Source organism: Chelonia mydas, chromosome 5 (genome assembly GCF_015237465.2).
Source record: "Chelonia mydas isolate rCheMyd1 chromosome 5, rCheMyd1.pri.v2, whole genome shotgun sequence".
NCBI lineage: Eukaryota > Metazoa > Chordata > Testudines > Cheloniidae > Chelonia > Chelonia mydas.
This window is the reverse complement of record NC_051245.2, coordinates 78557123-78582505: the sequence shown is the minus strand read 5'-3', so window position 1 is coordinate 78582505 and position 25383 is coordinate 78557123. Positions and strand designations below refer to the sequence as shown.

The following is a 25383-nucleotide window of genomic DNA, read 5'->3' as shown; positions in this document are numbered from 1 at the left end:
GTCCAGGGTTACTCATTGCATGAAGTTAAGCACATGTGGTAGGCAGCCTTTGCAAGATCAGGGTCTGTGTGGGAGTCCTCTCTCACAAATGTAAATTGGGAACAACTCACTGAAGTCCCTTGAATTTTACCAGTGCATAGCCAGCATGAATGGAGAATGAGGCCCATCCTTTGTAAAATTAAGTGTTTGCAGGATTGGGGCCTTAGGGATTAAAATAGTGGCAGTGGGCAGCAGTCCATCTGTTGGTCCAGTGGTAACGATAGTGAGACTTAAAAAAAAAAGAAGAAAGAAAACAAACCCACAACCATTTCCCTAGGTAGACAAGGCTGTAGTTGTAAATGGGGGATTTGACTCTGACCACTATTCCCTAAGGTTCCTCCTACAGTTAATGTAAACTAAGGGCATGCATGGCTTGCCGCATGCTAACTCACTGTGTGGGCAGGGTGTGACTCTCCAGCACACCACGTACTAACACTGCACTGTAGCAGCATCCACATGTATGTGGTGGGCTGGTGTGTTGTAGGTTACATGCTGGTTTGCTGTGCACTAACTTGCTGTGTAGATAAACCCTAACTAAGCTGGATCTACAGCCCATTGACTACAATAGGAATCTTTCCATATAAACTTCAACAGGATTTGAATCAGGTCCTAAATGACCTATTCTCTTTAAAATATATAATTGTTTAACTAACATTTCAGCCTCGCAGCCAAGTAGTGTAAGCGGGAAAGCGCTCAGCTGTAAAACAGCGTGGTATAAGAAGTTAATTTGTATCCTTTTCTTGGTGGGCTGGTTGTCTTTGTTTTGTTAGTTGCTCCAAAGTGCACTCGTTTAGTTTCTCCCTTCAGCCTATAAACGTGAAAGACGATCTGAGGTCAGCTTCACAAAACAAGAGAAAATATGCTATATGGAAAGAATGTCGCACAGGGTCAGACTATGCCTTTCACTACAAGTGAAGGATCTGTTATCCAGATAGAGAGTTAGAGTCCCAGCAAAACATGTCTTCTTGTGACTTCTGTATGCACCCCTCTCTTGGAGGTAGTGGAGACCCCTTTCCTCTTCCCAGACCCCCTACTCTCACCTCACCTCCTGTGCCATTAATGTAAGAGGAGATGTAGGGATATCTACTGTGACTCAGACAGCAGCTGCTGGAAGTCACAAGAGAGCATTTCATCAGAAAAACAGAGGTACTAGAGTAGTTTTATCAGAACACTTGAAGTTCCCCTTTAAGGGAAGTGCAATCACAGTAATAAATATTGTACAAAGAAGGTTGCTTTTATCCAGACAAGAATATTTACTAAATGGAGATTTTAACATCACCAAAAGTGGTGCATGGAGGTTTGCCATGTGACTCCCATTGAAGTGAATGGTGTCATGGTTAAATCTCCTCTTAGCACCTTGAGGCCAAAAATTAAAGCTTTGGTTCCTAAATCCACTTTTTAGGCACCTATGTAAGTGATCTGATTTAGAGGAAAGAAGAGCACCTCTAGCTCCCATTTACTACAATGAAATTTGTGAATACCAGCCCATCTGACAACTGCCCACGTATGCCTAGGGATCTACACGAGGATTTTAGTCACCAGAGATTAGGCACTCAAGTTTGAAAATTTTGTCCTTTTAAAATATACCTTTGAATAACAGAAATGTGCTATGTACATATTCCAAGTAACCTAGTTCTTGGCAACAGTAGAACCACATGCTTTCAGAAGACACCACCAGTTCTGCTTCACCCTCATCAGCCAATGCTAAGAAGCTTTATTTAGTTATGAAACTTTATTATGGTGAGAAATGACACTTCCGAAATTCATATAGACCTAATCAAAAGAAAAGCAAACCATCCCAAGGTTGCCAGCTCTCACAATATTTTTGTCAGTGCTGCAGTTTTGGAACACTAACACTGGCCTCTTGTGTAAAGTTGCTAGGTTTCTGCCGGAGCTGTACCTGATGCTGCAGCTGCCAGAGGTCTCTGCTGGACACAGCTGCAAGGTGTGGGTTGCACTTCTTGCTACCCCAGCAGTGGCCACTTACTGCATCCGGTAGAGTAAGTCTGCTCTCCTGTTTGGGCTGAGCATGGGAACAGAGAGCAGCTTACAAACCAGGCTAATTTGTGAACTTGCCTGGTTGGCAATACAACCATCCCTGCTGAAATACCTAGGCACAGCAAAGTGAATTAAAGGTACAGTAGACTGGGGGGTTGCCCTGAGTTCAGTCATTGGTACAGGTGCCTGATGTAGCCAGTGGTATTTACGCTAGTGGCGTTTTACTTACTTTAATTGGGGGGTGGGGGTAAGTTCTACCAGTGTAAATATCAAGTTTGCCTATCTACAGCAGGCTGAAATCAAAAATCTCTGTTCCCCAACAGAGATGAGTCCTCGGCCTTCAATTCTGAATGTCCTTACTTTTGTCAGTTTTGACACCAATCGTCATAGAAGTTTGTTTAAATTATTTTGAGCAGTAGGCAGTAAAAAGGGGGTTAGGGAAACAATTGAAGAAGAGTGTTGTGTCAGTTCCTCCAATACAATCTCACTAAACTATTATTTTTGTGCTTATATAGTGATGGGAGGGGTTCTTCCATCACTGTAGTAAATCCACCTCCCTGAGAGGCGGCTGCTAGGTTGACAGAACAATTTTTCCATCGATCTAGTTCTGTCTGCACAGGGACTAAGATAAGTTTAACTACAGCACTTGGGAGTGTGGACTTTTTCATACCACTGAGTGATGTAGCTGGGTCAATCTAATTTTGTAGTGTAGATCAGCCCTAGGAGCCAGATAGGCCAGTTTTTCAAATGGCATCTAGACCTAAAGCTATAAAATTTGCAGGTGTCAGCCAGCTAGTTGCAAGTCTGTTGGCCATAAATTAACAAATGTGTGTTGGGTTTACAAATAAAAAGATTCCTATTGACTTCAGTGGAGCTGAATCAAATATTATGTGTACAATAGTCACATAAGGTGCAATTTAAGTAGCCTCTCTGAAGATTTGGGTTACAATAACAACATACTGTAAGGAACTTGCAGAGTGTAACTGGGAGCACATACTACTCTGTTTTTCTGGATTGTGCTTAAGTGCTATACTCCTGGGACTTTATTCATGCCTGTGTTCCACCAGCTTCTGCCTGCAGAAACCCAGGCACCAGAAAGTCCATCCACTCAAAAAGACATTGCAGTGACACAAGACAGACACATTCTGACTTTCTAGTGTTAAGAGGACTAACAAAAACATAGCACCCCTTCTTTATACATCTAAAGAAAGAAAGACAACCCCTGTTTTCTCCCCCCTTTTCAGGTCAGGCTTACGTTAACTCTGTATTTATTTCTGTTAATGGAAAACTTATGAATAAAACTAAAGGGCCAGATTCGTAAAGATACATATGTGCTCTGGCCGTATCGTGGAATTCTCAGCTCCGAGTTAGCTGGCTCAGGCTACCTGCATTATACACAAAGAGTTGGGCATCTATGAAAGGGATACTCAGAAGTGAGCAAATTGAGCAGGGAACCACCTAAGCTAGCCAGGAGGCCAAATGCAAAGGGTTTTGGTCAAGATTCAAAGGTACTAATTAGATGCCTAATTGCCAGTGATCTGAACCTTAGGTCCCTCTCTTTGCTCAGGGTTCTCAGCCATGAAACCTCCCCTGGCATTGAGAGTGAGCTGCCTTTAGGCCCATTTCTCCTGAAAAACTAGAGAAATAGACCATCCTACCCCAGAATACCCAATAGCCCAGTGGTTAGGGCACTTGCCTGGGATGTGGGAGACCAAGATTCAAATCCCTTCTCTTCCTGACTTGAGCCCAGGTCTGGCTATGGGCTGTTCTGGAGTGGTGCAGGAGAGTTCCCAATCTTCCTTGTTGCTGTTGTATAAACAATTAAATATTCACTGGGCCAGAGGTGGGGGGGAGGGGGCTACAACATAGTGTCTAGGGCACTCATCCAGGTTGTGGGAGACCTGGGTTCAAGGTCTTGCTCCAGATCAGGCAAAGTGGGGATTCAAATTTGAGTGCCCTAACCACTGGGCTATTGGGTATTCTGAACACACACGCTAGCCCATTGGCTGTCTTCTGTGCAGGGTCTGCTGATGCTATAGGCATTCTCAAAGTGTGCCCACAGGATTAGGCCCCACTGATGAGATGGGAAGGGGCATATGATTTGAGAAGCTTACTGTGGCACCTCCATGGCTTTGGCCTACGCAAGGGCTCCCAGCTGCTGATTAGCTATGAAGTGTCATCATGCATGGCCATTGGTGGAAAATTAAGTGCAAAGGAGACTTAGGCACTTACTGGTTTAGGTAGTAGCTGAGCAATGGTTTTGCAAATGTTAGTGGGGCCAAAGTATTGGACATACAAGCCTAACGGTGTTTGTAAATGTGGCCCAAAGTTTGGCTAGTTTAAGCATTTATTCATTTGGCAAACATCATGAACTTTTTTCACTAGTGAAAACTTTATTTATACTTACATTTATACGTGCATTCATATTTATTCAATTTTAACATTGCTATTTATACAGTTCTACTATGCCGGGGGGGGGAGGGGAAGAAAAATAGTCGTCACATCCTCTAATTGAAAATGGTTTGAAATTCAGGGCATCCAAATAGGAGTGCTGATTTATGGATGGGCAGGGACATTTTGAAAACATACGACGAATAAAGGAACATTCAGGGATCTGTCCTGAGTCTGGTTCTATTCAATATCTTCATAAATTATTTGGATAATGGCATAGAAACTACATTAATAAAGTTTGTGAACAATACCAAGCTGCAAGGGATTCCAAGCACTTTGGAGGACAGGATTAGAATTCAAAGTGATCTTGACAAACTGGAGAAATGATATAGGATGAAATTCAATCAGTATTACACTTAGGAAGGAATCATCAATTGCACAAATAGAAAATGGGAAATGACTGCTGAGGAAGGAATACTGCAGAAAAGGATCTGGGGGTTATAGTGGATCACAAACTAAGAGTCAACAATGTAATACTGTTGCAAAAAAACAAATATAATTCTGGGATGCATTCAGAGGAGTGTTGAAAGCAAGACATGATACATAATTCTTCACTCTACTCAGCACTGATAAGGCCTCAACTGAAGTGAGGTGTCCAGTTCCGGGTGCCTCACTTTGGAAAAAGATATGGACAAATTGAAGGAAGTCCAGAGAAGAGCGACAAAAATGATCGAAGGCCTAGAAGATATGACATATGAGGAAAGATTGAAAGAATGGGTTTGTTTAGTCTGAAAAGAAGACTGGGTCGGGGGGAGAAGAGACAAGATAAGTTTCCAAGTATATAAAAGGTTGTTTATAAAGAGAAGCTTGTTTATAAATGGTCTCCTTAACCACTGAGGAAAGGAGATTTAGGTTAGACGTTAGGAAAAACTTCTCAACTGTAAGGGTAGTTAAGCACTGGACAAATTACCTAGAGAGCTTATATCAGTCATTGGAGGTTTTTAAGAGGCGGTTAGACAAACACCTGTCAGGGATGGTCTAGTTCAGGGGTAGGCAACCTATGGCATGCGTGCCAAAGGTGGCACACGAGCTGATTTTCAGTGGCACTCATGCTGCCTGGGTCCTGGCCACCAGTCCGGGGGGCTCTGCATTTTAATTTAATTTTAAATGAAGCTTCTTAAATATTTTAAAAACCTTCCTTACTTTACATACAACAATAGTTTAGTTATATATTAGTCTTCTAGAAAGAGACCTTCTAAAAACGTTAAAATGTATTACTGGCACGGGAAACCTTAAATTAGAGTGAATAAATGAAGACTCGGCACACCACTTCTGAAAGGTTGCCGACCCCTGGTTTAGTTGTTATTACTCAGTCCTGCCTCAATGCAAGGTTTGGACTAGATGATCTGTTGATGTCCTTTCCAGTCCCACATTTCTGTGATTCACACTGAAGTGCCTTGTGCCACTGTCTAGTAGTAGTGGCACTCAGTTCTCTCTAACATGCACGTTTATAAAATTGCAGTTAATATACAGTTTAGAGCATAGCAATTTTAAAGCTCTGCATGTTCAGACCAACTGAGCTGAAAATTATCTACAGTATTCAAAACTAGTAAGATGTGAGCTGAAATAAATCATCCTAAATTGCTCAACAATATCAATGGAATCAGCATTGCACTGCTATATGTTGTAAAACATTACAGTGAAATCTTGCAAGTATTACATAGCATGCCTTGCTCAAGTGGTAAATATGCATAACATCTTCCTGTTTCAACATTCTCAACTTGTATCCCATAGCTCCTAGAGGTTGTTTTTCTTCAACACTGAATGCTGCTAAGTTAGGAGTTTTAACAGGTTTTTTTCTTTTAAACTACAGCACTGAATGTTATTCTAAAATTGTTTTCCAAATATTCTTAAACTCCCAGTTGATCCCCCGCTGACGTTCTTTGTGAAAAGTATTACAGGTCTAATAATAATATATTGCATTTTTGTAATTCACTGTCCAACTTGTGTTTTATGCCCTCCTCTGGTGGATTTTTAGAGGATAACTGTATAACTACCAGCTAAGGGAGTTATATCTTGCACTCAAGTAGTAGAAGCTCATGCTTTTAAGTCTGGATGGCTTGGGTTCAATCTTTGGTGACTAGCTATGATGGAGGTTGCTACACTTATAATCCCTCTAATCAGAGGTTCTGAACATGCTTTGTTGTAGGCAGAGCTAGCCTACAGTTAAGCAACCAAAAATTTAGAATGGGAAGTGTTGAAATGTTGGGAAGCCTTATAATTTTGCCAGTCTGGAACATCCATCTGAGGGATTGGGGGGAGGGGGAGGAAGAGTGAGATAGGACCAGGAAACTGGGACAAGGAATCCAGAGCGGTGGTGGGAGGCAGTTGAAATCAGATGAGGAGCTGGGGTGGGTTAGGGAGACAGCAATAGGATAGACATAGACTGGAGGGGACAAGGGCAGAAGGGTCTTTGACTACTAGAGACTACTCTGCTCTGGAGCCTGGAATAGACCCAGGATTCCTGAGTCTCACAGTTCCTCTTCCGTTGGCAGATATCTGTGAAACCCAGTGGCAAAAAGTGTCTCATCCCCCTGTAGAGCTGGTCTATAACATATAGGATGACAACCTACTGCCTCTGCCATCACTTACTCCATTAGCTCAAGTGGCAGAAGTCTGTGCAGTAGATCTAAAGGTTCATCAGTAGGGTTGGAACCATGTGTGTTTCACTATGATTCCACATGACAATTTCTGGGGCAGTTCAGTTTTGCTATTTTTAAAAAACCTGGGGAAATACATACAGAAACTATGTTGAGAGAACATTATGGTTGCAAAGTCAAGCATTCAGAAATGCCAGAGGTCAGTTAATCCGGCCTTTGTGTGCCAATGAGTTCTTGACTTTGCAACTTTAACAATATTAAGGTAGCTAAGAATCCTGGTTCCTATTTTGTGTTTTAAGTGAAAATAGGCGCAGAGAGGTTAAGTAATTTGTCCAGGGTCACACAACAGAAACCAGGCCTCCTGACTCCTGTGCCTATGTTTTAAACGTACAATCATCTTAGTCTCCCACTGCATATCAGAGCCATCTAGATGTCCAAGGAAGGGGTAAGGTGATAAATGAAAGGTAGCAACCAGGAAATTCTGGTTCTGAGAACTGTCAGGGAAGGTGAATGCAGCATTCAAACTGCAGCTGGGGTCAAACTTGCCCAGAGCTGTAGGAGAGTTAGAAAAAAAAGTCACAGAATGACCTGGAGCTTTAAGGGAGTTGTGCTCAGCCCCACCTGTGCCTATGGGCTGGGATGGTGAATAATACAGAGAATACTATAATAAGAATGACCATACTGGGTCAGACCAAAGGTCCATCTAGCCCAGTATCCTGTCTTCTGACAGTGGCCAATGCCAGGTGCCCCAGAGGGAATGAATGAAACAGGTAATCATCAAGTGATCCATTCCCTGTCACTTATTCCCAGTTTCTGGCAAACAGAGGCTAGGGACACCATCCCTGCCCATCCTGGCCAATAGCCATTGATGGACCTATCCTCCATGAATTTATCTAGTTCTTTTTTGAACCCTCTTATAGTCTTGGCCTTCACAACATCCTCTGACAAAGAATTCCACAGGTTGACTGTGCATTCTGGTAAGAAATACTTCCTTTTGTTTGTTTTGAACCTGCTACCTATTAATTGCTTTTGGTGACCCCTAGTTCTTGTGTTATGAGAAGGATTAAATAACACTTCCTTATTTATTTTCTCTACACCAGTCATGATTTTATAAACCTCAATCATATCTCCCCTTAGTCCTCTCTTTTCCAAGCTGAAAAGTCCCAGTCTTATTAATCTCTCCTCATACGAAAGCCGTTCCATACCCCTAATAATTTTTGTTGCCCTTTTCTGAACCCTTTCCAATTCCAATATGTCTTTTTTGAGATGGGACGACCACATCTGCATGCAGTATTCAATGCAATATATTTTCTGTCAGAGGCAATATATTTTCTGTCTTATTAACTATCCCTTTCTTAATGACTCCCAGCATTCTTTTCGCTTTTTTGACTGCAGCTGCACATTGAGTGGATGTTTTCAGAAAACTATCCACAATGACTCCAAGATCTCTTTCTTGAGTGGTAAGAGGTAATTTAGACCCCATCATTTTATATGTATAGTTGCGATTATGTTTTAAAGATATAGAAGATCAGTGGAGTGGGCCTTGTCTGGAATACCATGTGCAATACCAATCTCAAAAATGGTCAGAGAAGGTTGAGGAGTGTGGAAAAAATCATATGAAGAGATTGAAAACATTAGGATTCTACCTTGGAATGAAGATAAGTAAGGGAGGAGAGGAATGATGGGAAGATAATGAATGGTAGAAGGTAGAGTAGGAACTTCTGCTCTCTGTGTTTACCCAAGAGCAAGGGGATCTTCAGTGAAAACAGGCTAGGAAATCCAAAGCCAATAAAAGGAAATACTTTGTCCCCCACACAGTTTATAATTAGACTGTGGAACTCATTGCCCCAGGAAGCCACTGGGACCAATAACATACAAGAGGATTGAACATTCATATGAAAAGACTATCCAGAGTTATCAGTTATAAGAATTTTTGAAAATATTAAACTTCATGCTTCAGGGTTTATGCTAGTCTCTAATCTGAGATGTAGATCCCACCATATGTGGCAATATTGCCTTCCCAGAAGCCAAGGAAGGTAAAGTATCTGCCTTAATCTCCCCACTCTGGTAAACGTACTGCCTCCCCACAGTGGTCCTCCAGTTCCCAGCACTGCTGGATCAGTGACATGACTAAGCCCTCCAGGTATATCACACAAATCCACCCCTTCAAGAATTAATAGAACAAGTCTAATGGAAACAAAGCCATTTCGCAGCTGTCCTCAGACTACAGAGATCTTCCACTGTTTGCTCAGGCTGCATCCTCCCAGGGCTACCTAACATCTTCACCATCTCTGGGCAGTAGTTCCTATTCTAGCTCCCTCCTAGGTTACTGTTCTAGCTCCCTCCTGAGTTCAGCAGTTCACTTTCCCTGTTGTCACGAAGCCATCAAAGGGGGTTCTTCCTCCCACCCTCACTGAAGTCCCAGCCTCAACCCTCTAAGCAACTGCAAGCATCAATTCCTTTCAACACTGCTTAAAGCAGTACCCTTTCCCGGGGCTTCCCAGTTACCCTTGTGTCAAGGCTCAGGGTCTCCCAGAGCTGCCTTTCAAGCTCACTACAGAGAGCCAGCCTCCCTCTGCCCTTCGTATCACCCACCTGACCTTTCTGCAAGAGAGCCTTCCATCTCCCTTCTCATTGAGATGAGCAGGCTTCCTCTTATAGGAAACCTAAATACCCATTGCCTGAGGAGGAAGTTAACTAGGCACAGGTAGGGCTGAGCTCAACTCCCTTAAAGGACAAGCTCACCTTCTGGCAGTCCCCAAATGATATTTTTCAGAATGACATTGACATAGTTAAGTACTCCTGTTTTGCGATACAGTCATATATGTTCAAAAAACATTAAACTGTCCTGAAATAAAAGTTTGCAGTTTTTAATAATAGCAAAAGCATATGAACATAAACTTCTTGTTTTTGTGTGACATATTTTCATAAAGACTTCTGGGCAAAATGGATTCATCTTCACCAGCAAAATTTGTCAGGCAAATTGAGGAGCTCCACTGAGGCCCTTAGAAAACATGATCTTATCAAGTAACGTAAGGACTGGCAAGAGCAATATGTGGCCTGGTTTCCTGTTTGGCCTTGAACATCACTAGCTTATCATTTCTCCTTGATGCTTAATGATAACTTAAAACAATGAGCAACAGGTAGTGTTAGACTAGGGGGAAAGATTCTGGAGAGACAGATACATTTTCTGAAGGAATGTAAAAATAAATTAATAGAAACCAAAGCACCCCCACAGATTTGTTTTTTGTTTTTCCATGACTAAAACACTCCTTAGGGAAGCCTTCTCCAGCTAACAAGTTAGTGTGTATGTGTTTCCCCCCCCCGGCTTGGTTCTAAAGTCTCAAAGCTGATTGATATAAGTTTGAGTTGCATTTCTTGAAATGAATCAGAGGCTCCTGAGAATGTAAGATGGGAAAAGCGAATGCGTTTCCAAGCATATGAATACAACAGATGCATTATGTGCTGTTTTTAATAAGGGTGCTGAAAAAGCACAAATGGGCAGTGTTTATGCAAGAGCTCCACTTCAATATTTGTGTAACTTTTGCCTCCTACCGCCTTACAGTATAAGAGCTTTTTTGTCTCATGGGAATCCATTCCAAACCACTCAGGGTTTCTACTGAAGCTCTGAAGAGATTCTCCCATGGTTAAAACTGAAAATCCACTATTGTAATTGAATTCATCAGCATGATGGTGCTTTATGGGTTTAAGAAAATGAATTCAATTTATGCACAATAGTCAAAAGTGCACTGAGGATTCAATGTATGTGCCCATTGTAAATTCAGGTGAGCTGTTGAAATTCCTTCCCTGGCTGTTGAGGCTGGTTTTTGACATCTCCATATGTTTGAATAGAACTTAAGAGTCCGAGTGCCTTGCATTCAAGTATTTCTGGAGTCCTATAGTTTCTCTTAATCCCAGAGTTACAAGTCTCTTACAGGAGGAAAATCCTTCTATAAAGAAAAGCTATTTAAGTCACTGTTTGTTGTTAGGAATACTCAGCTGTTGGTGTAGCCAAGAAACAAAGGCCTATAATTTCATTCCATACTGTGGATTGCCAACATTTGGTGGCACTTGTGTCTAAGGGCCTACTAGTAGCCTCTGCATCACATTTTGCCCCTTCATTGTAAAGGGTCGGTGGGGAAGAGAGACAAGCTTCCTGATCTGTATATTGTCTGCTTTTGTGTTTGAAAAGCCCACAGAAAGGGGCTTGGAATAATAATTTTTTTTTTTTTAAAAAAGGGTGCGGGGAGATAATACCACCAGTGAGCTGTATAGTACCACATGGGGTGGGAGCAAGCAGATCAGGAAGGAAGAGAGTGTGTATAAGCTAGGGCTGACCTTTGCTGGAATAGTATCTTGTAATTTTTAGTAAGTTATTATGGGGAGAAGGATAGGGCCCTATGGCTAAAGCAAAAGACTAGGATTCAGGAAATATGGTTCCTGGCTCTGCCACGGACTTCCAGAATAACCTTGTGTAATTTACTTAAACACTTTTGGGGCCTCAGTTCCACTCTCTACTTCTCTTCCTCAAAGGGGTTATTGAGATGTACTGTATTATTTTGTTGTATGGTGCTTCAAGTTTCTCAGAAAAAATGTTACATATAAGTGCAGAGTACTACCATCATTCAGCAGGCACATGGTAGTAGTCACTGGGCACTAGGAGAACAGGAAGATTCATGGTTTGAACAGCACAATGGAAAGATAATTTTCTCAGTCGAATTTTGGTTAGATAGGAGAGGGGCAAGGTGGGAATCAGAGTACAGACGAGGAAGTTGCAGTAATCAAGGCAGAAAGAGGAAATGACAGATTATAAACATTTTCTCAAGTGTGTCAATAAGTATACGCTTAATGCCAGCTTTCATTAGAAACAGGATCAAGTCTAGGACTGCCCTCCTGGGGTTTCTAATTTCAAAGTTTGGGGCAAGTTTATCTCACTAATACCTTTTTCTGTTCATCTCGATCCTTTCATATGGTCTTGTCACTTTGTATTAGTACTGCCTTTCTCTGCAACTCCTGGCATCTGAAATAGTCCTTCTACCTCCTCGGTATTACATCTCTCATTAAATGCCAAATGGAAAGACACATTTTCTTCCTTGCCTTTGGTCTTAATCTCTCCCCTTCTGCTAAGATATTTGTGGCCACAATGGAGAGATTTCCACATATTTTGGATGGAAAACATTCTGAATGAATTTGGGGTTTTATTGGCTATAAAGATTTATTGTTCTTCAGAATCAACATTGACTTCAGCTTTGCCTTAGTCAGTATGTACCTCTCAGGACAATTAATCTTGGTCTTCACCTCAGAGTACAATATGTGCTTATTTATTTAAGCCTGTAATTGTATTAATTCCAAGCATATACTGTGGGATGCAGTTTGCATGAAATACACTCCCCGGAGTACTGTGTTTGAATCAAGTTAATTACATTTTAGATCTATGCTAGAATTGAAACAATTTTTTTAAAGTTGTTCTCAAGGCCTGAATTAATGTAGTTATTGGTTTTGTGAAAATGTTTTTTCCATTAGAAAAGTGAAAATTATTAAATTAGACAAAAGAGTAGGGCAAGGTGGCTACACTAGCCTGGAAAGTCAAGGCAGTGCTGTGCATAAGGATTTGAATTAACAATACAGATGGGAGATAGCTACAACTAAGAGTTCTGGGTGCTTTAATAGTCTGCAGTTAGTTGCATCGTCTGGTGTTTCAGAAAATGCTCTTCAAAACTTATCAAATGGCTGATGGATGTGTTTGTAGAGGCTTGGATGGTCACTTTCTATGGAACGATAAATTTGCTGTTGTACATAATGAGGTCAGTGAAGCAACCAGAAAGGAAATATATAGTTCTGTAGCATGGGTCTGTAAGCACAGTACCGTCTAGACTATTTAAGTTTAATGAAGCAGCTACTCTGCTGCTGCATATTCTTGTTGAACAGTCTCAGCATGTATTTTAAAACAAAAGTGTTACTGGTAATCATGTCCCTGCACACTCTCCTTGGAAATCCTGTGGGTCCTATTCTCATAAGAAGTCTTCATCTTTTATGTGCTAATGGTTTTGAAATTAGTCATTTGCTTCATTTTCATTGTAAATGAGGATCAGAATGTGATTTCTTTCTTTTCCCTGTTCTCTGAACATTGAAACTACTGTAAGCTGGCTCATCAGCATCCACTTCTCTCTGGGGTATAGAGTTTGAAAAGTAGCTGAAAATGATCCCATTAAAACACACACGTTCCCAGGCATTCTTTCCTATTCTTAGAAACCTGTCTAAGAAGGCCTGCATCCATTCCAAAGCTTGCATTGTACAAATGACATGGCATCACCATCCCATCCTTGCATCTCCCAAGGTCTTACTGCCAAAGAGATTCAGTCAGGAGACTTCAAAAATTCAACAGTGACATTAGAGTGTCTATTCAAATCCAAAGAGATCCAGTTACATTAATTCATTATTTAAAGACACATTTCTAAAGGGCTCTTAAAAGAAGTAATTATTAATATTTAAATGCACGGTTTGATTCCTAGCACACAGTACTGTACAAATAATGTTGGCTGAAACATGAATTAAGTTTTGGTTTTTTAGATGGACTAAATGTTGTGCACAGACAGAAACGCTTAGGCACAATACAAGTCTGGCTCCAATTTGCACAAAGAATAATGATCATTCATAGCACTTAAAGTGATATTTTACATTCATGGATCTCAAGGCATCTTACAAAGGAAGATGGGGGGATGAGGGGATCATTCCATTTTATAGATGGAGAAACTAAGGTCTAGAGAAGTTAAGCCCGAGCCTCAAGAGGTATTTAGGGACCTAACTCCAAAAAAGGATCAGGGCCCAAGTGGCCTGCCCAGTACTACATTGATTCAGTGACAGAGCTGGAAACCAAGTCTCCAGGTACTGTGTCCGATGTCCTATACATTGACTCACACTGCCTTGCCTTAAAAATCATACCTGGACATAATGAGCATCATTATGTGAAGCTGCAAAGAATTCATGTACAAAGGCTCTGTCGTCTTCCCTTATTGCTAACGTAACCTTTGCTTTGCAATTACCACTATCCAGGAGAGCATATAAAATATATTCTAAGTGATGGGAAAATGAGCCAAACATATGAGAGAGCTATATGCATGCTATGATTTTTACCTCTCCTTGTGGCATGAATTATTACTGCATGCAGGCTATCATTAAGTGTTTGTGTCATAAATGCTTGGTATTTGTTGTTTCCCTATTCTGCTGTGTTTGGTGAAGTAATGCGCTTAGCAATAATGGATTATTTTCACAGAGGGATTTCACAGAGTAGATCATCAACTACAGTACTTTCTCTTTTTCAAGACATAACGCTGTCAGTCTGTGGTCAGAGGCAAGTGTCAAGTTAAAATGAACTTCATACATTCATTTGCAACACAGGCAAAAGAGACAGACAAAAGGTTCCAATCTTTTCATTTATCACCACCATGACTTTAAAAATCTACAGAGAAAAACAAAGGAAACCCTGTACATGCAGTTGCTTCCTAGATATGCACATTGCACAAGTTGTTATTTTTCAACTACAAGTAATATTTTAAGATTTCTTTCCATACCAAGAGGTAGGTAGCTTTGGGGGTTTATTTCTTTTTTTTAAAAAAAAAAAAAACCCCTCTCATTTCATAGAGATCAATATGATAGTTACACACACAGATATGCCTGCTGCATTGTTATTAAATGCCACGATTTCGTGTGTGTGTGTGTGTGTGTAAGTAAAATTTCTAAGATAAGGTGCTACTCCAACCCTGTTTCATTTTAATGGGATGTTGGTTGCCTGTAATTTTGCATTCACTGTTAACAGCCCTGCTTTAATAAATTGTTTTCTGATCTGTTCCTAGATGGAAATTCTGTATGAATGTGAAAACCATTAGCGGAGTAATTGCTGTCTATTACCATGACAACCAGCCGCTGCAGTCACCTGCCTGAAGTCTTACCAGACTGCACCAGTTCAGCTGCTCCCCTAGTAAAGACGGTGGAGGATTGTAGCAGTCTTGTGAATGGACAGCCGCAGTATGTCATGCAAGTTTCAGCCAAGGACGGGCAGCTTCTGTCAACAGTAGTAAGGACTCTTGCCACACAGAGGTACAGTAGTACCAAATAAAAAATAAACAAACATGTAATTGATCATTAAACTGTTTTAGCTAAGAAGTACAGAAAGGGGCTAGAATTACAGCATTCAAGTCTGTGTCAGACAAGAGATCTTTATAAAAAAGCCAAACACACATACAGGCTCAGTCATACCTGTTTCTATGACCATTAAGTAAGAAGCTAAAATTCACCATGTTTAGTTTTCTATCTTAAGTCACAGGCAGAAGAAGAAGAAGATAGACGTGTTGCTGCTCGCGTAAGATTTACTACTGTGATAATTAGTAGCTCGTCGCTATAATTTTATCATCATCACCACCTCTCACCTTTTATGATTAAACTCTCATTATACCTTCATGCAAAAAAAGTGTGGCAGTGCTGTCTGAAGATGCGGATGGTCAAGTGAATAAGTTTCAATAATTTCTCCCGATTTGTAGAAGGAAACTTCAGAATGTTACCCCTGATGACTTGTGCATGCTACTCATTACTTACTAATGAGAACACTCATTCCAATGATGCTTCATACATGGTCGCTGTCAGGGTACAGAACATTGCACACAGCGTTCCTCTCCCTCCCTCCTCACGTGCTGTTGCTAATACTGCCATAACACATTTTGTTCAGACTGCCATTCCTAAACCATGCCACGCGCTCTGACTCACTGAACCGGCAAAGAATCTGTCTCTCATGAAGATTCACATGCAGGCTTTGTTGCCGGAGCCATTGCTCATGTGATTGATAGCAGCTTTTCATGCTGTTGATGCAGACTGACAGAGTATGTGGCAAAATATATATTTAAGTCATATACTTTGAGACCACAAGCTGGGTGGGTTTTTTTGTTCTCTTAACACTTTAGTAAGAGACTCCATAAGGGTTTGACAGTATTCACACAGGAGATTTTGGGCAAAATTCTACTCCATTTCCCTGGTGACTTTAGAGTAGTTCTGGATTTACACCAGTGTAACAGAGCACAGAATCACGCCCACTGCATTGTTTAAAGGGGAACATTATTAACTTGCTGGGGTGTCATGTAAAAATGTGTTTTTTTGGAGTGAAACAATTATTTCTTTTTAGTTTTTTATCAAACTGAACTTACTAGCTCAGATCTGCATGTAATGTCATAACAAACACCACTGAGTTTTGTTTTTTTTTAACTAAACAATGGGCCGGATTGTCCCTTCGCTTAGGCCACCTTTCACTACAAGAGTGTAAAATCCAGTGAAGTGTAAAGGAAAACCCAGCCCTGTATACACAGGGCACCACTGAAGAGCAGCCAGAGCAGGGGTGGTGGGCAGCAGCAACACATTGCACAATAATGAGGAGGGGAAATCTGGGTCAGTGACAGAGACACAAAGGCATGATTCTTATAAGAAAGCCCTGTGAACCCAGAGCATCCATATGGAGTTGGCGTTTTCAAGGTCTCAGCCAAAAGATCCACGCACATGAAAATGCAGCTATTCAATTTATCTGCCTTGGCCGGATGAACGGCTATGTTAATCCTGCTGGGATTTGAAACTGTAGGTCCAGGGAGTCCAAGCATTTCGAGGTGGATACTTAGTCTACCCCTCTAGCATGTTACAGCTCTAGCATTTCAGGGATCTGTTCCTCTCTCATTTGTTTTTCATGCATGTTACTGATAGTTACATGTGTCTGAAGAAGGGAGAACTGAGTCCTTAAGGCTTTTGTAAGGGAGAGGTGCTCTTTCCCTCCCCCATCTGTGCCCCATCAAAAGTGATCCTTCTTTGGGCTGAGAAGAATCACACTGTTCTTTTCAGAACCCAGTAATGGTGCTCCTTAGCTGGCCATAAGGAATTGCTCCAGATGTGTGGTGCTGCCTTCAGACCAGAGCATCCTGGATCTCTTTAGTGCCCAGTCACATGTGGCTTGGAGACGCTGCTCATATACTTGGCAGTACATGGTGCTACCTGGAGGTCAGTTTGTGTCACAGGGTTATTTTTTCAGGCTAAATTAGAGTTTGTATGTGTGCGCGCATCTTACCCTGTACTTCAGTGGCAGAGATCATGACTAAGGCTATGATTTTGTCATGGAGGTCGCGGACTTCCGCAACTTCCAAAGACCTCTGTGACTTGAGCCCTGGCAGCTGGGAGCTGCAGGGTCCTGCCACTGTGGGAGGTGGCAGGGAGCTGTAAGGTACCCTCGCCGCCTGAGGCAGTGGGCCCCCAAGCTCTCAGCCACCATGGGCAGCGGGGGTACCCAGTAGCTCCCAGCTGCTGCGGGAGGGCTGTGGGATTCCCACAGCACTCCTTGCCGCTGGGGAGGGAGGCAGGGGGACCCTGTAGCTCCTCTCTGCCAGTGATGGCATGCCAGCTGGGGGGAGGAGGTAGGGAGGACCCTGGAGCTCTGAGCCCACATGGGTGGTGGGGTCCCAGAACTCCCAGCCACCCTGCAGCTGTCCAGTCCCTTCCTATTGTGTCATGGATATTTTTAGTAAAAGTCATGGACAGGTCATGGGCAATACAGAAAAATTCGTGGAAGCCCCTGACTTTTACTAAAACTATCCATGATAAAAATCTTAGCCTTAATCATGACTAGCGTCCCTGTAACAGGCATCCACGTAACGGGCATCCACTTTGGGATAGGGTTAAAATATACTCCGCTCCACTTAGAGATTTCTCCTGTAGTGCAGCTCCCAAAGTGTTTCCTGGTGTATTTCTTTCTCTACTTTGTGGGAAATGATAAATTTGTCAGTGTAAGTAAATTGTCTGTCTATTCCCTTCTCCAACGGTTAAGGACTTCCTTCCAGCTTGTAACTGTATAGACCAGAAGTAGCAGCAGTTCTGAACAAGAATATCAAAGTGCCTTCAGTCGTTAGCCTGGGGATCATGCCGTATGCTAATGTATAAATCAGGGTGAACTATAGACACACTGTGAACGTTCCATCTTGTTACGTTGGAACATGGGGTAAGAGAAATTAGGTGCTTTACAACCTAATATACTGACCAGCAACTTCCCTTTCTTGTTTGGCAGCCCTTTCAATGACAGGCCAATATGCAGGATCTGTCATGAAGGCAGCAGTCAGGAAGACCTGCTCTCTCCATGTGAATGTATGGGAACCCTGGGGACTATTCATCGCAGCTGCCTGGAGCGTTGGCTGTCCTCTTCGAATACCAGTTACTGTGAACTCTGCCACTTCAGGTTTGCAGTAGAGCGCAAACCCAGGCCGTTAGTAGAGGTCAGTAAATGAGCCATGTCCTCAAAAGCTTAGTTTTAATGAGCAAGTGATGTATGTTTTACACCAGGACCACAAAGCCTTTGCAGCTTCACTGAAGCAAAAGAGAAGCTGTGAATTTTGGGCATTGGGAGGTGGGGGCAGCAGCAGAGCAGGAATAACAAAACCTTCATTTTGAAGCAATCAGCTTGAGTGAGAAGAATGAAATTGATGGTTTTGCTTCACGGTAAACATCTAAACGAACATCATCTTGTGAACAGTTTGCCTCAAGTAGAAAATGCTTAGTGATCATTTTGGCTGGACTGGTAGAGAGCCATCTAGAAAACGGATTTTTTTTTTTTTTTCAATCTATGGAACACTAGACAAACGTTACTTGGGATAATGAATATAGGTCAGGAATTAATTAACCCCTCTCCCCCACAAATCTGGCTTCTGTTTTTAGCCCCTAGAAAGGAATTGTTCTTGTTGGAGGTTTTACTTTAGCACTTTTCAGATGATCCTTTTGCCTCTTCTTGGCTGTGCACCAGACTGCAGAGTAATATTGAGCAATCATTTTCACTGTCAGTTAAAATGTAGCTATTGCAGGTGGCAAACTTTGTGGCCTGAGGGCCACATCTGGATATGGAAATTGTATGGCAGGCCATGAATGCTCATGAAATTGGGGGTTAGGGTGCGGCGGGGGGGAGGGCTCCAGCTGGGGGTGCAGGCGGGTGCTCCGGGATGAGACCGAGGGGTTCGGAGGGGGGGATCAGGGCTGGGGCAGGAGTGCAAGCTCCAGGATTTGCTTACTTCAAGTACCTCCCAGAAGCAGTGGTATGTCCCACCTCTGGCTGCTATCCGGAGGCGTGTCCAGGCACCTCTATGCACTACCCTGTCCACAGGTTCCGCCCCTGTAGCTCCCACTGGCTGCAGTTCCTGGCCAATGGAAGCTGTGGAGGTGGCGCTTGGGGCAGGGGCAGCGTGCGGAGCCTCCTGGCTACTCCTATGCATAGGAGCTGAGGGGGGCACATGCCGCTGCTTCCAGGAGCTGTGCGGAGCAGGGCAAGCCCCAGACTCCACTCCCCAGCAGGATCTGGAGGGCTGGATGTGGCCCCTGGGCCACAGTTTTGCCCACCCGTGGGCTATTGCTTACTGCAGTTGCTTAATTAATGTACAAAATTGCCTGGTCTTGTGGTAAAAAGCAGTCAAGATATGGGTTTGACTTGGCTGATAAGCTTGCGTCTCCCTTATTTTGACTTCTGAAATATTGTGAAATTTGAGTCCCTTGTGTAATTAAAACTGAATTGCTTCAAAATGAAGGTTTTGCTATTCCTGCACTCCTGCCCCCAGCTGCCAACACCCAAAATTCACAGCCTTTCTTTTGCTTCAGTGAAGCTGCAAAGGCTTTGAGTTCTTTATGAGAATAGTGAGAAACATCTTATTTCATGTTGGTTGGGGACACAGAGGTTTGATCAAGTACTGTACATGCTTCATGTGTGGCTGATTTTGAATTAGTACTGTATGTTTACATGGAAAAACTGACAATATAAACGGGAAAAAAAAAATTTTTTCCCCATCTAGTTCATAAGCAGCAGGAGGTAGGTTCTACATCCACCAATCTCATCATTTATCTGATTGCAAAAAATTACATCGGCCCAATTGGATGGGAGTGGGCGATCTTCTCCAGGGACTACCAGTGATGCTTTGTGTTGGACCAGTTTTAAACATGAGAACACAGCAGCTTCTTTAGTCTTTCTTGGGTTCAGCAAAGCAAAGATCTTCTGCTAGGTTGTACATGTTCAGTATTGAATACTAGGAGCTATAGTTTTGTCAAGTCATAACAGGAGGGGGAGGAATCCTTTTTTCTGGCTCAGTCCTATCCCCTGTTTTCCAGTGGCTTGTCTGAGCAACTGAACAAGACTCAAGCCTCACAGTTTGAGAAATGCTGATTTTGGATGTTCCCAGGCTAATAATGACTAAACAGCAAAATCATCATCATTTGGCTATACTCAATAAAGGTGACATTTTCTTATCAATCCATTCTGATCCTGAATCAAGCAAGGTGCAACAACATAGATCTGTTTGTGGTTTGACGTCCCTACCATTGTGAATTTGCCTCCTAAGAAACAAGATGAATGACCTTGAGACCGTGTGAAACAAACAGCTAGATTTTAGGGTCCAGCCTGTTTCAACTTTGTCCTCACTATGACTGCTCATGAAATTTTCATTGTACAAATGGAGTGTGACATTTTTCAGAGTTAATGATGAGGCACAACTTGAGAGCGAAATCTAACTCTTTCAGAGCTGGGGGAGGCTAGCTGTTTGATCTCCCATGCTGAAGTGACCTCTCTCTCTCTCTCTTTGACAAAAAGTAACCTTTTTTAAAAATTGTCTTTGGTTTCTCATTTGAAGGAGAGCCGAGAAGCAGGTCCAAGCACATTTCAAAGTGGTACACATTGTTAGTTACCATTTTACTTTTTATTATGCAATGTTTACTTGATCTTTAACTACCACCTCCCTAGAGGTTTTTATAGGGCGATCAACAATGATGTGAAGAAAAGGGTATAATGAATGCACCATTTTTTAAAATAGTTTAAATCCTCATTTAATCTCAAACCACTTTTTTGGTGTAAGATCACAATGAATTAAAGTTGGAAGGAACAAAGTAATAAAAAGGGAAAATATCTGGCTTTTGAGCAAAAGGACAAATCCAACTAGAAAATATCACAAGTTATCTTTATTTCTATTCATATCTTTATCATGAGTATAAACGAAGCTTAAAGTTTAATATATTGCTTCTTGAAAACAGTGCACACACCTAGTCTAACCTAATGATTTTTCTGTAAAGAAAAACTGAATCTTCTTCCCTTTGGAAGAAAGGTTAAACCATTTTCTTAGAAAGCAACTAAGAAAAGGGCCTGGATTATATCCTCCTTATTCATCCCTCTCCTAGCTTGAGCACTGCCTGTTATATTGCTTAACCATGGAAGGGAAATGGTTTAAACAAAAACAAACAGATATTTACCGTGTCTGAGCTGAAAGTTTCACACCCTTGAAGACCACTCAAGCTCTTAACACCCTAGAGAAGTTGGGGGTGGCAGGTTTAAAGTGAACTGAGCAATAAGCGGTTTAGCGGCTCATTCCGCCATATTGCTCCCATGTGTAGTTTATTATTATAGCACCAGAAGATTCCTCTGCATTTGTAACAGTGTGATCAGAACAGCTGTTGGATTCACTAGATTTTTTCAGTCTTGTTAGTAATTTTCTTCTTTTTTAAAAAAGAAAGAAAGAAACCAGATATTCCCTTGTTTGTCAGAAGATTGATTGGCTTCACCTTGAAAAACCTCTAGTATTACTCTGGACATGGAATAAATCCATTATGTGATAGTTGATGTGAGTGGATCTGATGTACTTTGTGACTAACTGGAGGGATCTCAAACAAATGCATCATCTAATGGAACAAAAGTAAAAGTAAATTTACTTAGGATGTGATCCACAAAGATCCTTAGGTGCCAGAGTCCCGCTTGTCGGTACCACTGTGATCTGCAGAACTCCCACTTGGCAGCCACTGACCCACCTAGGTCCCTAAATTCACTTGGTGCCACAGGCGCTGATTTTCCTATGTGCTGGGGGTACTCGACCCCCGGCTCTGCCCCAGGCCCCACCCCCAATCCACCCTTGCCTCTGGGCATGTGCACTGTTGCCTTACTCTAAATGCCTGGGTGCTTATCTACAGCCTAAGCCCCAGAGCGATTCACGAACTAGGGAAGGTAGGTGTGTGGGAGCCTAATCTGGTTGGCTGCCTCTGAGTGCGCCTATTGGATCAGGCCCCCCTCATTCACACTAAGTAGCCAGGGCAGAAGACCCTCCCTTATGACCATTAGCCTAGGGGATTAGGGTACTCACTCAGGATGTGGGAGATCTCTGGTTCAAGTCCCCATTACTCCTAGAAAAAAGAAGGGATTTGAATAGGGATTGGCCACCTCTCAGGTGAATGCCGTAGCCACACGGCTTTCTATCCAGTAGGGGTTTTAAAGTATGTGCTTCCTCCCCATTTCCTGCTCTGTGCTTGACTCTCTTAGCTTGTTGAGCAGTACATTTAGAAGAGAGCCATCGGGTCAGCTGAAATGTGCAATAAGTTATTAAGAAATAGGATTTGGAAAATGGAAATTCAGAAGAAAAGCTTCACATGATGTTTTGATCTTCCTTTTGGATCAAAAAGGCATGGCGGTATATTTCATGGTAGGAGAGATTAGATTTCCTCATTTCTTTTTCCTTTAACAGACCCAGCTGCTTGATAAGAATTTTGTGAACAATTTAAAGGGCATTTGTTCCCTATAGGCTGTGAAGGTTTTAGCCACATTGAAACTGGGGCCTGTTTTCACACATTTCAGTTATAAAAATTAATGAGATATACAGTAAGTCACATGATGGATAAGTATTTTGAAGGTGTTTTATCATATAGAAAACTTTTTAAAGAGTGCTGAAGACCCAGCATGTTTGCAGTGCTGCTGGATAGCAGTACATAAGAGTTCATCTTGCTACACTGAAACCTCTTTGTACCTTTTTTAAATTACAGCTCACTGGACAAGCACACTATGAGTGTGCCCTTTTATATGTTGCTCTGCAGAACATCCAGGACTTAGCTTAACACCTTCGGATATTTAGGTCAGACCCATGTAAGATTTTTCTCTTATTTCATGTACTTTTCTCCTGCCTACATAATAGTCAATGCTGTATTTCCATCAGCACAAGAGACAGTTAATAATTCAAGGGAGCACCCTGGGCATCGACATCTGTTCAAAGAACTAGCATTGTTTGTACCAAACTATTATAATGTTATGATAGTGAAGCCTTAGTTAGAAGAGAGACTGAGGTGGCTCCCTGTATTTTCTATTGGATTATTTTCTAATCTCAAACAGATTAACTGTATTTAAGCAAAAAGTATAATGCATCAAGATTCTGCTCAGTCAATCTCCAGCTATGTTACGCTGAGGATATGTAACATCATCTTGTTCCTCTTGTGTCATTTTAATGCCCATCATTGCAACAGCAGTAGATGAAATACTGAAAATGCATCCAAATACTATAGGAGGGTGCAAGGAAAGCAGATACATTAGTGCATAAACATGGGGAGATTAGAAATTTAAAAGCATTTTGTGTGCACCATATGGATCTGAGTAGCATTGCCTTTAAAGCCCTGGAAAATATGCTAGTCAAAGTATATCTCATCTTAACAACAGAAATTTGGATAATGATGTATTCTGATTTACAGTTCTATTTGCTATGTTCCCTCTTGAATTTAAATTTACACTACACTTTGACTGTTGACTTTAGAAGTTCTTGCCATATATTTTAAATCAGACCAATTGAAATAGCACTTTAGATGTGTTAATTTTAAAAAGTGAAACATAAGTAAACAGTGTGGGCTAGTGAAGAATCAAGTAAAGATAACATGAGCATAGTAATATTGGATAGATGTGAACTTCTTATTCTCTGCCAGCCCATCGTTAGCAATGGAGCTTGTGATAGGAAAAAACTAATTCTGGGCATGAAAGGATTAAGATGAGTTTGCATAATAATTAAAAACTTTTAGAAGCTTTGTGCTGAAATCTGAATTGACTTTCTGTGCAGGGCTTTGAGTGTCTCTCTATCTTTTTATCCTTTGGGGTTCTTTCTGTGCATTTTATCTCTCTGCTGCTCAGTGAAGCAGAAGGCTAGTATTCAGTTACTGGAACAGAGGAACACCAGGAGATGTTTAACACAGTTAGCAAAAGGATAACTCTCAAGACCAGAAGGAAAATGTTTCAGATGCATAGTCAACAACAAGCAGCATTCAATTCATTCTGAAAAAAGTCAGAGAATCTGTATTTGGCAAGACAGCATTAGGGCAAGAGAGCAGATAACTTCATTACATAGTTCTAAGGGGAATAAAGGATGTGCTGCAAGATTATTTGAACTCCTTTCAAAGAGAAGAAAAGGGAGCACAGAAAAAACTGGCTAGAGAAAAAGTGATCATGGACAACTAATATATTTGCCTGAAACAGAGATTGACTCAGTGTGCTAAGAAGCAAAGAGCGGTACAACAGCTAACCCTGATTAACCTGTACTAAGTAACTGTGCAGTAATAAGACACTGGGATTGAAATCCTGGCCCAGTGAACTCAATTGAAATTTTGCATTTGATTTCAATGGGACCAAGATTTCACCTCCGGGGCCTGATTCTTGAATCCACACAGGCAGTGCAAAGCAGCTGTAAACCTGGTGCTTTGGACACTTCAGAATTCCCCTTGAATAAAAAGAGTGAGAGGTACAGTGCCATTGTAGCAGCTTTGTCACCTTCCCTCCCACCAGACTCCTCTGCCATAGAGAGATGACAGAGGAAAAGGGTGTGGCGGGGGTGATTTTATGTCCCAGTCATCCCCACCTGCGGGAATGGCCCCTTGGGGCCAAAGGCAGATAGGCATCTTTTTGAGCAGCATTGCAGTTTATCAGTATTCTTAATTTATAACGAGTATTATAAAGAGAAATCTATCTTAACATACAGCTTTCATTGACTGCTAAGGTAATAAACACTTCAGCACCCTAACTTTTTTTTAATTTTTTTAAATCTCTTCAAGTTGTATGTATACCATTTACTAGCCACTCTCAATGGGGAAAAAGAAAAGGAGTACTTGTGGCACCTTAGAGACTAACCAATTTATTTGAGCATAAGCTTTCGTGAGCTACAGCTCACTTCATCGGATGCATACTGTGGAAAGTGTAGAAGATCTTTTTATACACACAAAGCATGAAAAAATACCTGCCCCCACCCCACTCTCCTGCTGGTAATAGCTTATCTAAAGTGATCACTCTCCTTACAATGTGTATGATAATCAAGGTGGGCCATTTCCAGCACAAATCCAGGGTTTAACAAGAACGTCTGGGGGGCAGGAAAAAACAAGGGGAAATAGGTTACCTTGCATAGTGACTTAGCCACTGCCAGTCTCTATTCAAGCCTAAGTTAACTGTATCCAATTTGCAAATGAA

At 41.7% G+C, this 25383-nt stretch overlaps 1 protein-coding gene across 4 annotated transcripts in view; it reads left to right on the top strand.

The window, feature by feature from the left end:
- MARCHF3 (membrane associated ring-CH-type finger 3) overlaps positions 1–25383 on the top strand; it is a 94111-nt gene that overhangs the window by 53769 nt on the left and 14959 nt on the right. For 3 of the 4 annotated variants that reach the window (XM_037901650.2, XM_007060853.4, XM_043547164.1), the window contains 2 exons: positions 14942–15185; positions 18175–18379. In XM_037901650.2, the coding sequence (XP_037757578.1) occupies positions 14998–15185; positions 18175–18379 (393 nt within the window). In that variant the 5' untranslated portion in view covers positions 14942–14997. Of the gene's footprint in view, positions 1–8507; positions 8556–14941; positions 15186–18174; positions 18380–25383 lie in introns of those variants that run through there. The other variant, XM_043547162.1, reaches the window with a different exon arrangement.